This window comes from Squalius cephalus, assembly GCF_949319135.1.
Source record: "Squalius cephalus genome assembly, chromosome: 23".
NCBI classification, from domain to species: domain Eukaryota; kingdom Metazoa; phylum Chordata; class Actinopteri; order Cypriniformes; family Leuciscidae; genus Squalius; species Squalius cephalus.
The window spans coordinates 20,149,870-20,164,663 of record NC_137144.1 but is presented as its reverse complement, the minus strand read 5'-3'; the positions used below and the strand labels follow the sequence as shown (position 1 = coordinate 20,164,663).

The 14,794-nt window shown below is 37.5% G+C and overlaps 1 protein-coding gene across 1 annotated transcript; it reads right to left on the bottom strand.

The window, feature by feature from the left end:
- Window positions 1-237: 237 nt before the first annotated feature.
- klhdc4 (kelch domain containing 4) lies at window positions 238-11,861 on the bottom strand. Its single transcript, XM_079859191.1, has 12 exons — window positions 11,655-11,861; window positions 11,477-11,568; window positions 11,317-11,395; window positions 10,417-10,515; window positions 10,066-10,202; window positions 8,459-8,551; window positions 7,895-8,057; window positions 4,733-4,811; window positions 4,400-4,608; window positions 3,688-4,096; window positions 3,145-3,273; window positions 238-2,560 (listed from the first exon to the last, which is right to left on the bottom strand). The coding sequence occupies exons 1-12, from the start codon at window positions 11,751-11,753 to the stop codon at window positions 2,388-2,390; spliced, it is 1,761 nt and encodes a 586-aa protein (XP_079715317.1). The 5' UTR covers window positions 11,754-11,861; the 3' UTR covers window positions 238-2,387.
- Between the last annotated feature and the right edge of the window lie 2,933 nt (window positions 11,862-14,794).

Below are 14,794 nucleotides of genomic sequence, written 5' to 3'. Positions count from 1 at the left end.
TAATACAATTATTTTATTTAAAACAGCATAAATTAAAGGTACACCAAATATTACAATAATGTATAATTTAAGTGTTTTTAAAATTTATTGCATTACATTAGTGTTTTTTTTTTTTTACTTTATCAAAGTTTATTATGGTACAATTATTTTACATTAGCATAAAGACAGTACAACAAATTATGACAATGTCGAAATTTAAAAACAGTAATGAGAATGAGATTTTTTGCATTTTGGTGAAGAGAATGTTTTTATGATTCAATGCAATGCATTCATAAAAAATCTTACAAATAAAAATATGATTATACATACACGCTATTATTCAGACTTTTGAGGCCATTAAGACTTTTTATTTTTTTAAAGATGTCTCATTTGCACACCAATGTTGCAATTATTTGATCAAAAATACAGTAAGAAGAATTATATTGTGAAACATTTCTTATTATTATCAATGTAGAAAACAGTTGTGCTGCTTAATATTTTTGTGGAAAGCATGATTTCTTTCAGTATTCTTTGATAAATAGAAAGTTTTTAAAAAAACAGCATTTATATACATACACATATATATATATAGTTGTTTTTTTCTTTAGTTTTTTTCTTATTTCAACCCAAAATCAAAAGACAGGAATATTTTGCGAGGTTGAATGAATGAAGTTTCAGATGCTTTCTGAAACTTCATTGTTACTTTTGGTCAGAAAAAGATCATTAAATGGCTCCATTTACAAGCCTATTCAAACTGTGTCCAAACAAATTAGCTAATGTGAGGAAAAGTGTCCCCAAGCTATAGAATTAGTCAAGCCTCAATTATGAATCATTATCTTTTATCAAACTCTCTTTCTGATTGGTTCAGCGGACTAATGAGGTCATAAAGACAGCCACTAGGTAAATAGATGAATTAATCAACTAATGTGACCTACAAACATCTTCGTAAATCTTAAAGAACTAGCAATTCTGTCCCCGTTTCTCCTTATTTAAATGTCTTTCTCTCTCACACACACACTCACTCTTCTGACACGTCTCTGACGACAGCAGTTTTATGTGCTTCAGGACGTCAGAGCAGCGTTTTAAAAATGGTGACTTTTTAGTTATTTATAAACTCTGTCTTTTTAAAAATGAAATCCAGAATTTTAAAAAAAGATGGAGAGATGGAGAGAGAATGAGGGGAGATGAGGAGACAGTTGGCTGCGTAATCGTAACCTCATCCATCTCTCTATCCGCCATTTATTATTCATTAGCTTCTCATTCTACATCGCTCATTCTTCACAGGCAACAAAAAAATAGGTCAATGTGGGAAGCGCCTTTCATTTAGAAACTGTGATTGCCGCCTGGCCATCCTCTTTAGCTCAAAGTCTTGAGGAAACTTCTCATTAATGTTTCTGTCTTTCACAAAACACAACAAAATCTGTTCTGATATTTGTCGCTATTATCTCTCACGTTTATAAAATTAGCTTTTTTCTGTTGTTTTACTGGCGGCAAGAGTATTTTGTAGTTTTTCCTTAAAAAAAGTTTTTTTCCAGTGTTGTTATTGTTAACTAAAGCTGTTAAAATTGTTTTGATTAATTTAAATAAAGTTAAATAAAAAACTTAGACTTAAAAAAAAAGCGTCACGAAAAATAGAAATCTTGATCAAATGAAATTTAAAAATATTTAAAATAAAAAATGAAAAAAGCTCATTTAAAATATTAATACATATGATAATAGTATGTTAACAACAACACTGCTTTTATCCTTATGACAGTACATTTATTCAGCTTTTTTCCCACCTTGTGATTTCATTCCTATTAATGGTGTTTAGAGCGCTCAATTGCAGGAAAGTACAATAAAAAGACAAAAAAAGGTTTCCTAGTCAAGCTACTGATGATAAGGAGTAAAAAGTTAAGGTAAAAGTTGTTCAAAGAGAGTAACATTCATTAAGCTTTCTTTTAGTAGACGTTAATATCTCTTTGACTCAATTTGTTCATGTCACGTATGTGAGAATATAAAAAATATTTCTTGAAATATTCACTTTTATGAAACCATTTTTGATAATCACTAGTCAGGGATAATGGCACTTAAAGTGCTCATTGTTTTTTACTCACAAATGGCTTCCAAATCTGTTCAGAAAGGGTCATGGAAAACAGGGGAAAACAATACTAAATACAAATAATAGAGCTACTGTGATGGAGAAATAATAATAAGGACAAAATGGTGAAAAAAGAGATAAGGCCATGTTTTATAAACATTAAAGTCAGAAGAACATGCTTTAGCTGCTTTTAAAACTCAAACACACATCCATTCATTCTCTTTTGTTCACTTTCTCACACACACACACGAGAACACATATACATTCTCCTTCTCACAAACAAACACTTTAATTATCTTAGCACACACACACTTAAACATGTTTAATCTCATTCCTGATCCTCAAAGACCACCTTTGCCATGGCGTGGCCGACCTTTTGTACTTTCTTCTCTTTGGCATCAGGACCCATGTTTGCTCTTGCCAGACCCAGCCAATACTTCTCAGTCCGTGTTTGATAATCCGCAAGAGCTTCTCCGGGATTTACTGGGGGATGGTCCGCATCTAATAGAGAGATACAGAGAAAATGTCAACACCTGTTCAGATTACCGCTTCCGCTTTCTTTAAAAATCCCTAAAATATACCTTTTTATTCACCTCAACAACTTTGGTATTGCTGCTTGATGTTCAATGTAAAATCTGGGACCTGAAGTACTGAAATGGAGATACTTTGAACACGAAACACCCCTGATAAGGATGATGAGGCAACAAAGTCTCTTTGTTTAGTGTGCTACCCAACCATTAGGCAGCCACAAGCTAACAATCAGTGATGTTATTACAACTGACAAGCGAAACAGGCATCTAACAATAATGAATTTAAGCGAGAAGGACCCCAAAGCAAAACACACAGCTCTGGTTGTCAAAGAGGATCAGTGGATGTTGATCTGGGTCTTGGCAGCTAAACCCTTGGTCATGTCTACCTCATGGACCTGACCCAAATCATGGCCTTGATCATTAAAGGAAAATGTGTGTGTCCAGGGATGAGCTTTGAATTGCTTAAATGGGTATGAAACAGACTATCAAAATACTTTTCCCTGTCATAAATGGGTATGAACTTCAAAATTAAGAGGACAGTGGCAAAATACATACCTTCTTCACCCTCCTCTTCAGATTCCTCCTCTTCTTCATCATCATCATCTTCCTCCTCATCACCTCCCTTTGCCTCCTCTTCTTCATCTTCATCTTCCTCTTCTGATTCTTCCAGCCACTCCTGCGTCTCTAAAATAAGGAATTTAGCGCTTGAGTGTGGCAATATCAAAATACTGTTGGCATACTTGTTGCCACTGAACATTTATATGTGACGTTAGTTTGAACAGCAGTCTATGAGAACTTTTAGCATTCTCTGAAAACTGTGGATATAAACCTTTCAACAACAGAGCACTTAAAAGAAAAATTGAACAAAATAGAAAAACCAAGAAATATACAAAACTATTTGCAACCTATATAGACAGATAGATAAATACATAGACAGACAGACAGACAGATAGATAGATAGATAGATAAATAGATAAATAGATAGATAGATAGATAGATAGATAGATAGATAGATAGATAGATAGATAGATAAATAGATAAATAGATAGATAGATAAATAGATGAAACTAAGGGAATTCTGGGGCTCTTTCCACTTACTGGGGTCCATTTCCACTAGGACGTCCCACAGGTCCATCTTATGCAGGTCCAGGCTATAGAGATCGCTGAGGGTGAACTGTCGATCTCCCACTTCAAACATACCGCCATACAAGTACAACTTGCCGTACTTTACTGTTGCCATGGCGCTAGAGCGAGGACAGGGCTCCACCAGGGAAGCCATTGCAGCCGCCTCCACCTCTTCGTCATCCTCCTCCTCCTCGTCCTCAATGTCCTCCTCTGCCTTTGCGGCTGGAATCACTTCCTTGATGGTCATAACCGTTCCATCCTCGGCGACAATCTCTTTAACAATCTCGGTGGGACCCTGTGCCTCCTCTTTCTCCTCTTCAGTTTCATTCGTCTGTTCTACCTTCGCCCCACGGCGCCTCTTCTTCTTTTCCGACTTGTTGCCCTACCAAGAAAAGTAAAATATATATATATGAAGAGTTCAGATGCAAAAGCCTCTAAGTGCCATCTGAAATTTTCTACTAGAATGATCATTTTTATCAAGCTTGTATATTTAAGTTCAGTAATTTCACTTAAATGACAATTCAAGAGTAATTTTCATTGCCATTTAAGTGAAATTACTGAACTTAAATATACGAGCTTGATAAAAATTATCATTCTAGAAGACAATTTCATCTTTTGCATCTTAACTCTTCATATATTAATGTCTCTATTCAGGGGCTTAACTAAAGCAAAACGTCACACCAACCTTTAGCTGGGCAGGAAACCACCGATTTTTGTTGATATCATAAAAGTATAGGTCATTAAAGAAGTCTCCTTCCAAAGACTCCTCATCTTCCTCATCGCAGACGCCACCGAAGAGGAGCGCTCGGCCCCCGGGGCCCACAGCCAATGAGAAGCCAGAACGAGGAGGGGGCTTCACTCCTGCAGGGTTCACTCGCGTCCATGTCCACTTTTCTGCAGGACAGGGGCCAAAAATCATGAGCTTCTCTTTTTCTCAGAAATGGGAAAGTGTATGGAGAAATGGAGAGAAAAGCTGCCCACATTAAACAAGCGATCACTGAGGCTCTAATTATGGTACCTTGCTCCTCTTTGCCTTCCCTCCTCAGCAGGAACATGTCAGAATGGATGGTTCCTTTATCCACATCCTTCTTCGCTCTCTGGAAGAGAAAAGCGGCCATTACCACCTACGTCTGTTTACTCTTGTGGGTTTACTCAAGGACAAGCTCCTGGAAATGACAGAATGCCTTGCTCTCTGCGTAGAGCAGTTGAAGTTGGCATCAACATGCTCATGCAAAGCGAGGCTAAACACAACATGGCTTACCTAATGATGGACAAATAAGGCAAAAACATACTTTTAAATTAATAACACAAACTTGCATGTTAAATATGGAGGTGCTGAATATCCCCATTTTAAGCCTTTAAAATGTACAGCCTTCAATTCAATTGTCATGTTCATATTTTGTTGCATAATATTGGAATAGTTGGCTGTACAAATTAAGGCACTGTAAAATAGTTTATGTGACCAGACATCAATAGGATTCTATAATAATGTGTTATAAACAAGTTGCTTAGCAACTATTACCATGATTTATTGGACGTGTAAATACATGTACAAAAAACACAGTATTCCCACAGTGAGTATACTATAGTAGGACCACTAAAGTAGAAAGTGAATATAGTATTTTGATATACATAAACATACTGTGATCAAAGATGAATTTTCAGCATCAGTGTCACATGATCCTTCAGAAATCAATCTAATATGCTGATTTCCTGCTCACTATTATCAATGATGAAAACAGTTGTGCTGGTAAATTATATAATATATTTATATATAATATATTATTTATACCATGGTCTGTCTGAATACTCGATTCTGATTGGCTGAAAGGTGTGCAATAAGTAAGGGTTAATGCCCGACGAGGTGTCCATTGTCAGGTATTAATGGACGACGGCGAGGCGTGAACCGTCCGACGCGCAGCGGAGGTCCTCCGCCGAAGTCCATTAATACCCAGAGGCGGACAGAGTACACAGCTTCATTACTTGAGTAAAAGTACAGATACCCCTTGCTAAATTTTACTCAAGTACAAGTAAAAGTACTACAGTCAGATGTCTACTTAAGTAAAAGTACTGAAGTACTTGTTTTTAAAAGTACTTGAGTATCAAGAGTACAAGAGTAAATTTTCTAAATATTGCATTACTACTGCCACAGTGCTTACATTGGTAAACACAGCAAACACTTGAAGCGAAAACTATCATTAACTTGTTCAGAAAATTGAAATAGTCTGGCTAGGTGGGGCCACGTGTTGGCACATTCCCGGGATGGACCTGATGCGTCTTCATCATGGTCTTCATCCATTGTTTCGTCCGTGGTTTCGTCTCTTATCTAAATCTGACCATGGAGTTGACTTTGGCGGAAAGCTGAAGGTGATTGCTGATAGGCTGTCCCAATCAGTGGCGCCTGCACAATCCAATCACGTTTGAGAGGGAAACAACAAATTGGGGGTTTCCGAGATTTTTCTTTTTTCCTTTTTTTTTTTTTTTTAAAAGAAGTAACGGGTACTCACGGTTATGGATAGAAATGTAGTGGAGTAAAGAGTACAATATTTGCCTCTCAAATGTACTTGAGTAAAGTCATGAGTACTCCCCAAAAATGATACTCGAGTAAAGTACAGATCCCTCAAAATTGTACTTAAGTACTGTACTCAAGTAAATGTACTCCGTTACTGTCCGGCTCTGTTAATACCTGACAATGGACACCTCGAAGGGCATTAACCAGCTTATACCATGGTCACTTGCCAAATAACACATTTTTAAAACATTAGTTTATATTTTAATTAGTTTTACAATCGAAATCTAAAGTTTTTACAAACAATAACTTGGTTTCCCTGGTTACGCCTGACGGTTTATTTACTAAGTGTCCTCTATCACTTTTTAATGGACACCCTGCAGCCAATCAGAATCGAGTATTCACCCAGACCATGGTATAAAACCGTTTAATGCACAGGTAGTTCCAAGTCAGTTGAATCACCGTTCTATATCAATGCGCTGTTTTCATTGAAGCGCACACACACACATACGTAACATCACATGCACACAGATAGCGTAGCATACACACAGAAACATTCAGAAGCACAGAAACTTATCAATGCTGCTCTGCGACTTTTAGTAATAAAATAGTTTCGCTACTGAATCGCTACATATTTCTCAGCAAGGAAGGGGGATACATCGCATTTTTTGTAATTAAAGTCATAGCTTTGTTGTTCATGGAGAGAGAGACGCTAAACAGACACAGGTACGCATCTCTCTCTCTCAATAATTAATTCAAATAAATGCTAGAATCCATTCATTCAAATAAATGTAATCTTACGCACTACTTTATCTATGTGTCTGATTCAAAGCGGAAAGAATGCTAGATCTAACGATTCGTAACTGCTTTGTATTGTTACAATGTCCAATGGACAAATACGTAAATGAACAAATTTTACTTGGTCTCCGCGTTGCCTGGACAGAGAAACTCATGTTTATGTGTCAGCAAAAGCTTTGCGTCATCAGCTCTCAGGGCTTTCGTGAAAACTACAGATTGCGCATTTTTAAATCCCCACCCACGGACAGTTGGATGACTCGGATAGAGAGAGCTTTTCCCCTCCGTTTGGCCTAAAACACTTTGTTCATGATGGTCATCCAGTTTGAAATGTTGAGTACAAACACAGAGGTTTTTCTGATTCTCCATCGCAGCGTTCTCTCCATATTTCTGATTCTTTGCAGCCTTTAGCCACTTCCTACAACGCGCTGGATCCTCACTGGAAACCAAAAGTAACTCACTCCGCTAAACATTTACTCTGTAAATTCTTGCACCCAGGAACAAGTCGACACCATTATGACTAAAAGTTTGCTAAGAAGTATTTCCTACTAAAGCAAGGCGGTATTTGACTCTGGTCAACCATATCCATAGCAGTGTGGTGGGAGTGGCCTCGGATGGGAACATGCCCAGTGAATTATGAGTGTTGAAGTTCTTACCTATTTGGCAAAAGGGAAGACAACAGCCATTTTTTTTTTCTGTTGTCTCTAGTCAGGTAGCACCGATTTCAAAAAACAAAATGTTTTGCATTTCTTCTGTATATGCAGCCTAGTTTTATTGAAAGCCCATTTTGCCAGCAGTGAAGAACCCCTTTAAGTGTAAAATCTGAGTTATCAATTGCAGTGTGAATAAAATCACAGCAATAACCAAAACACATACCGATTTGGAGTATCCGCCATAGATGATGACGCCATTGCCGTCGGGGGTGGGGGTCATTTGACAGGCTGAACGTGGACAGGGGCCAGTTCCTGTGGGCTGGAGACGGCTCCATGTCAATGTGTCCAGGTTAAATGCATGGATATCATTGTAATAGATATAATCCCTGTACAGCAGAGAATAGAGAATATTCAAACAGTATTAACGTTCATTTGAATATTGATTTCCAATATATCTATGTGTATGTATATGTATGTGTATTTGTATATTTAAATCCAATATTCAAATTAACATACTATATTATATTATAGTATATATTATATTATACTATATTAATATTATTATTTATTAAATAAATGCACAAATTTCCAAGGTCATCTCTTCTAATAAATAAATACATTCACTGAATATATTAATTCATATTCTTATACACATTTTTTGGAGCCTGTAGCCAGGGACGCAGATCTCATTCCCGCTTCAGGGTACAACAAAAAGTTTAAATTTTCCTTACAATACTGATTTTAATAATGACAAGTTGAAGACGGGGACCTCTGCATCTGCCTGTACCTGGTGCTCTCATGGAAACCTCCAAACACAAGCAGCTGTCGTTTGCTCAGGACCATGCGATGTCCACTCCTGCCAGACGGAGCGCCAGGAGCTCTGAGAGGACAAAGCAGACATATTTCAACAGGTGGTCAGGATGCCAAGTCTGAAGTCAATCCTGTTAGTTTAGGGATAACCTCTATAAACTCTAGTCACAGCATGACGACAAAACAGTGGACAGACGTCTTAAAGCCCCTGCTGGGCTTCCATAAAGAGTAAATACAATTAGACTTCCAGGTCGACTTAATGAATACGGTCTTCATAAATGGATTGTGTTACTATCGAGATCCTATTATCGTTTTCTTTAATATTTTATATTCCTTTTTATTTTTCTATTTTCCATTTTCATTTTAATTAACATTTTATTAATTTTGTTGTGTGTTTTTTCATTTTTATTAGGCATTGCTTTTTAAAAATGTCTATATAGTTTTCTTTTGTTTGTTTTTAGGTATTTTTATTTTAGTACATCAAAAGTTATGTTTTTTATATTTGATTTCAGTTAACATTTATTTTATTTCATGTAAAAAACTGTTTTAGTTTTTTTGGTCTTAGCTTTAGTCACCATAAAAACAAAAATCAATTCTTATTATTTTATTTTTTTAATCAAACATAGCATTATTTATTATATATTTATAATACATTTTTCTCATTTGGGAAGCCATTTTACTTGTTTTATGTCAAAAAGAAAAAACTGTTGCATATTCCGATTCATGCCGACTTTGAAGGACTCTATTTGTTTTCTATTTTAATATTCACTTATAATGTTAATATATAACAATATAAGTTTTGCGATCCATGACACCCTTAAAAATAAATCATCCACTTGTTGAAATCTCACTGAAATCTCTACAGAAATTAGTAAATGAGCCGATTAAACAGGAGGCATCAAAGTGAACGCAACTTTACGCTTCAATTTATTTTTCAATATGTCCTGTCGTTGGCAGACACACGTGCATGAAGTATGTCAGAAACTGAACAAACATCTGTATACTGTATCCAGTGTCGACAGTGTCAGTGATAATAATGGGTTATAGTTGCATTTGACACAACGCATCGCTCACATCCGGTGTAGGCAAGTGTCAGGCGTTAAGAGACTGAACGCCAAAAGGCAGTGTAATGATGAAAAACTATTCGCCAATGTCTTGCTCTGGAGGCAGGCATATGCAAATGTATTTGCCCATATGATGTTACAAATCCCACTATATTTTTGCTTACTATTATATATTATATTATGATGAAAGATTGCAAAAACAAACTTTTTAGTAGTATAACATGCACTAAAGAATTTTGATATACCGGTATATTATGGTACTCAATGATTACCTTTTTATCAACTATAGTATTGAAGATAATAATAAAAAATTAAAAAAACTAGTTTTGCTTGTGCAAATAGGGTCTTTTATAATGTCATGTTCTCTTTAAGCAGATTTTAACAGCTTTTGGCTTGCAAAAACTAAATATGTGATGATGGTGTCTAGATATTAGCTCAGATTGCATTGTCTTTCACTTGTAATACCTTGTTGAGTATTGCATAGTCCACAGTGAGTTGACAAAAACAAAACAGTACTCACTTGATTTGCTCCCATGTGCGTGTCCCCAGGTGAAGCACCCACAGATCTTTATAGTGATAGAACTGCTCGCCGTCAGGGGACGCAAACTCCCCCCCAAATATCCACATCTGCCCCCCACCCTGGGGAACTACCACTGCCTGCAGGGAGATGGAGAGAGAGCTACAGAAATCTGCTTGAGATAAATGATTATTATGTAGACAGTCTGACCCCTGGTGGTGAAGTCTGTAATAACATGTCCTTCATTACCTAAATAGAACATGGTTCCTTTGCTGCATCATGCTTTTTGTTCATACATTTTCTGTCAAAAAATAAATATTATTTTTACATATTTTAAGTGTGTTAAAGAAGTACCTGTTGAGCGCAGCGTCTTGGAGGAGGGTTCGGGATCTCTGCCTTCACCCAGGTGTTCTTCTTAATGTTGTAGAAGAATAATTCATTGTACAGAAAAGTCTGGAAGAATGGAAACATTTAAGTGACATCAAGTCAAGGTTTTTTGGGAAGGATATAGTTTGCACATAGTAATTATAAACCAAAGCCTTTACAGTTTCCATTTAAACACATAATATATCAGCTGATCTGTATATTTGTAAATTTACATTGAATTTATTTATTTAAGTCTGTACAGGGGTTTTCAATCTTTTTGATGCCACAATCACACTCAAATATATACAACCTCATGCAACCCCATCCTAAAACTTAAAAGCCAGCTATATATTTTCATGTATAAAGACAAAATTTATACTGTGAAAAAATGTGTATGTAAAAATATTATTTGGAAAATATTTAGTTTCTATTATATCATACAATAGTTTTTTTTTTCCTACACTATAATACTGTCCTGTTAGATGTGTTATTTATTTAAATAAATTTGTATCATTTTAATAGAAGTTTTATTTAATTTTATCCATTTTTATTTAGTTAGTTAGTCATCTAGTTTAATCTTTTTTAGTTATTTTTACATTTTTTCCCTCGCTGTTTTTCTCTACACTTGGGAGGCCCTGAACTCCAGTTTGAAAACCCCTGTAATGAACAGCTGTGGCATTTGCTATAAACCATGGTTTAATTTACAATGACACCGTTTTGTAAGGGATATGACCTGTGCTGGAAAACACCAAACCAGAATAAGGTGGTCAAGATGTTTTTTGGAACATGACAGCTGATTGACCAGCTAATGACCACCATAGATCAGCTAAAAACCAGCTCCAAAGCATAGCTACACATTCACCAACAGACGCACAATAAAAAACCTACTTTCTTCCCATTGAAAAATTCCCCTCCGAATAAAATCAGCTCGTCTTTTTCAGGATGCGCACATAGAGAGGCGTTCAACCTGGGGAGAGAACGAGCTGTCAGTCAAATGTCACAGTAACAGTCACGTGATTGATTCATACCTGTACACATGAACGCGCACCTGGGTGACGGAGGGTCACACGCACTCTCGATCACCTGCGTCTTTTTCGCGTCCAGAGACTGAAACTCTGCTATCAAAGCCTCTAAATCCTCCTATTTCAATAAAACACAGAACAAAAGTATTGTTTTCTGACATGTATGCTGGTTTAGAGTGTTTGTGTTGGTATAAATTCCCTCACCTCTTCTCTTTTCGATCGTTTTGACACCTTCTTCTCCATTTTGGCGGCGGTTTTCTCCGCTCCTTTCACTTTCTTTTCTTTTTTACCCTTTTTACCCATTTTGAACGCTTTAGAGAACGCAGAATGAAGTAAGCGTGACAATTACAGCCACATGGAGATTTAAATGAACTACAAGACGGACGTATGATGTACTTCCGCCAACAACACGCTCGATGGTTTGTTGTGAACGCTCCTCCGCTACAGCGACACTTGCTGGTCTGGGTGAGCTGCTGTGAATTGCAGTACACTATCCAAAAGTAACTTGTTTTCACTGATATATCACAAATACAACGATGTCTAAAACTAAACATCTCTAAAAAAGGAAATAGCACAAAAAAAAAATCTTCCAGTCATAGGCCCTACGTCTTGGAACGATATACTGCACAACATCATGCAGCAAACAGCAGGGGGCTTTATATATTCTATGGATATAGTGTTTTATAATTCGCTGACCCAGAAAAGGTCATATAAATGTCAAATCATGTATGAATATGAAGCCTCTACATTCCCCTGAACAATGTGGAATGTGTTAACAGAGTGAACTGATAAGGTTTACATTCGTTTACCATGGGACCACTCCTACGGGCCCTGACCCACATGAAGCTCTGTTTCCCATCCTCCTCATAACTGTGACACTAATTAACATACATGTCCCATGCAAAGCTTTTTCCATAATAATACAGTGAGGAAAATAAGTATTTGAACACCCTGCTATTTTGCAAGTTCTCCCTCTTGGAAATCATGGAGGGGTCTGAAATTGTCATCGTAGGTGCATGTCCACTGTGAAAAAAAAAAAAATCCAGAAATCACAATATATGATTTTTTAACTATTTATTTGTATGATACAGCTGCAAATAAGTATTTGAACACCTGTCTATCAGCTAGAATTCTGACCCTCAAAGACCTGTTAGTCTGCCTTTAAAATGTCCACCTCCACTCCATTTATTATCCTAAATTAGATGCACCTGTTTGAGGTCGTTAGCTGCATAAAGACACCTGTCCACCCCGTACAATCAGTAAGAATCCAACTACTAACATGGCCAAGACCAAAGAGCTGTCCAAAGACACTAGAGACAAAATTGTACACCTCCACAAGGCTGGAAAGGGCTACGGGGAAATTGCCAAGCAGCTTGGTGAAAAAAGGTCCACTGTTGGAGCAATCATTAGAAAATGGAAGAAGCTAAACATGACTGTCAATCTCCCTCGGACTGGGGCTCCATGCAAGATCTCACCTCGTGGGGTCTCAATGATCCTAAGAAAGGTGAGAAATCAGCCCAGAACTACACGGGAGGAGCTGGTCAATGACCTGAAAAGAGCTGGCACCACCGTTTCCAAGGTTACTGTTGGTAATACACTAAGACGTCATGGTTTGAAATCATGCATGGCACGGAAGGTTCCCCTGCTTAAACCAGCACATGTCAAGGCCCGTCTTAAGTTTGCCAATGACCATTTGGATGATCCAGAGGAGTCATGGGAGAAAGTCATGTGGTCAGATGAGACCAAAATAGAACTTTTTGGTCATAATTCCACTAAACGTGTTTGGAGGAAGTAGAATGATGAGTACCATCCCAAGAACACCATCCCTACTGTGAAGCATGGGGGTGGTAGCATCATGCTTTGGGGGTGTTTTTCTGCACATGGGACAGGGCGACTGCACTGTATTAAGGAGAGGATGACCGGGGCCATGTATTGCGAGATTTTGAGGAACAGCCTCCTTCCCTCAGTTAGAGCATTGAAGATGGGTCGAGGCTGGGTCTTCCAACATGACAATGACCCGAAGCACACAGCCAGGATAACCAAGGAGTGGCTCTGTAAGAAGCATATCAAGGTTCTGGCGTGGCCTAGCCAGTCTCCTGACCTAAACCCAATAGAGAATCTTTGGAGGGAGCTCAAACTCCGTGTTTCTCAGCGACAGCCCAGAAACCTGACTGATCTAGAGAAGATCTGTGTGGAGGAGTGGGCCAAAATCCCTCCTGCAGTGTGTGCAAACCTGGTGAAAAACTACAGGAAACGTTTGACCTCTGTAATTGCAAACAAAGGCTACTGTACCAAATATTAACATTGATTTTCTCAGGTGTTCAAATACTTATTTGCAGCTGTATCATACAAATAAATAGTTAAAAAATCATACATTGTGATTTCTGGATTTTTTTTTTTAGATTATGTCTCACAGTGGACATGCACCTACGATGACAATTTCAGACCCCTCCATGATTTCTAAGTGGGAGAACTTGCAAAATAGCAGGGTGTTCAAATACTTATTTTCCTCACTGTATGTAGAATATACAAATATTTTATCGAAAGTCACATCCATTATAATGTGTTGACTCGACAAACAAAACAATGACACTCTGTTACGCGGCACGTTTTGGTGTTACGCAACGGTCCAGGAGGCCAGAGGAAATTAAAATGATCTGAATCTGTGAGACATATCCTCTCGTACTGTTGACACTCAAGAGCAGAGGAGATATCCTTATCAGACAGGCACTCTTATTTATTACTAGTCAGTACTATGTATGTGCAAGAGAAACTGTATGAAATGTCATTGGTTTTCTTTACACACTGTGGAAACTGTTGGCCTCAAAAAGTGAAAAATGAGACCATGAAAATAGGCTTTAAAGTGATCCCAAAACATTAGTTCATACAAGCAATTTTAGTGAGTATAACAGTGCATCGGTGTATTTTGATTTTAAAATCTCCCAAGCAAAGTAAAAAGCAAAACTAAAACCAACCTTGGTTAGTAGATATGGCGCACTGTCCCTTTTAAATCTTTCTAACATAAAGGACAAATAAAAGTCTGTTGCCAAGCACATGACTGCTTGAATCTTTCTTCCAGTCACCTGACCGCCATTGTGAGGGTGGAATTGTGACCTTCAGTGAGATTTTTCTAATTCTGTGTGTGTGTGTGTGTGTGCTTGCGTGTGCGTGTGTGTGTGTGAGCCTCTCTGCCTCCAGACTTCCAGTCATACGTCTCACCCCCATACCTTTTGACCTCTGTCTCTCCACCCCTTCCAATCCCAGCCTCCTGTTGTTTTTTTGTCCAGCCATGCGTTTTCCGTAAAAACTAATGGTGCAGAAGGACACAAGGCCTGTCAGGAGTG

What these genes read in the sequence shown, in the direction of transcription:
- klhdc4 (XM_079859191.1), bottom strand. Translation starts at nt 11,753, where the DNA reads ATGGGTAAAAAGGGTAAAAAAGAAAAGAAAGTGAAAGGAGCGGAGAAA. An exon ending in CCTAGTGGAAATGGACCCCA is followed by an intron (nt 3,274 to 3,687) that starts GTAAGTGGAAAG and finishes TCCTTATTTTAG; the next exon opens with AGACGCAGGAGTGGCTGGAA. An exon ending in TGAAGAGGAGGGTGAAGAAG is followed by an intron (nt 2,561 to 3,144) that starts GTATGTATTTTG and finishes TCTCTCTATTAG; the next exon opens with ATGCGGACCATCCCCCAGTA.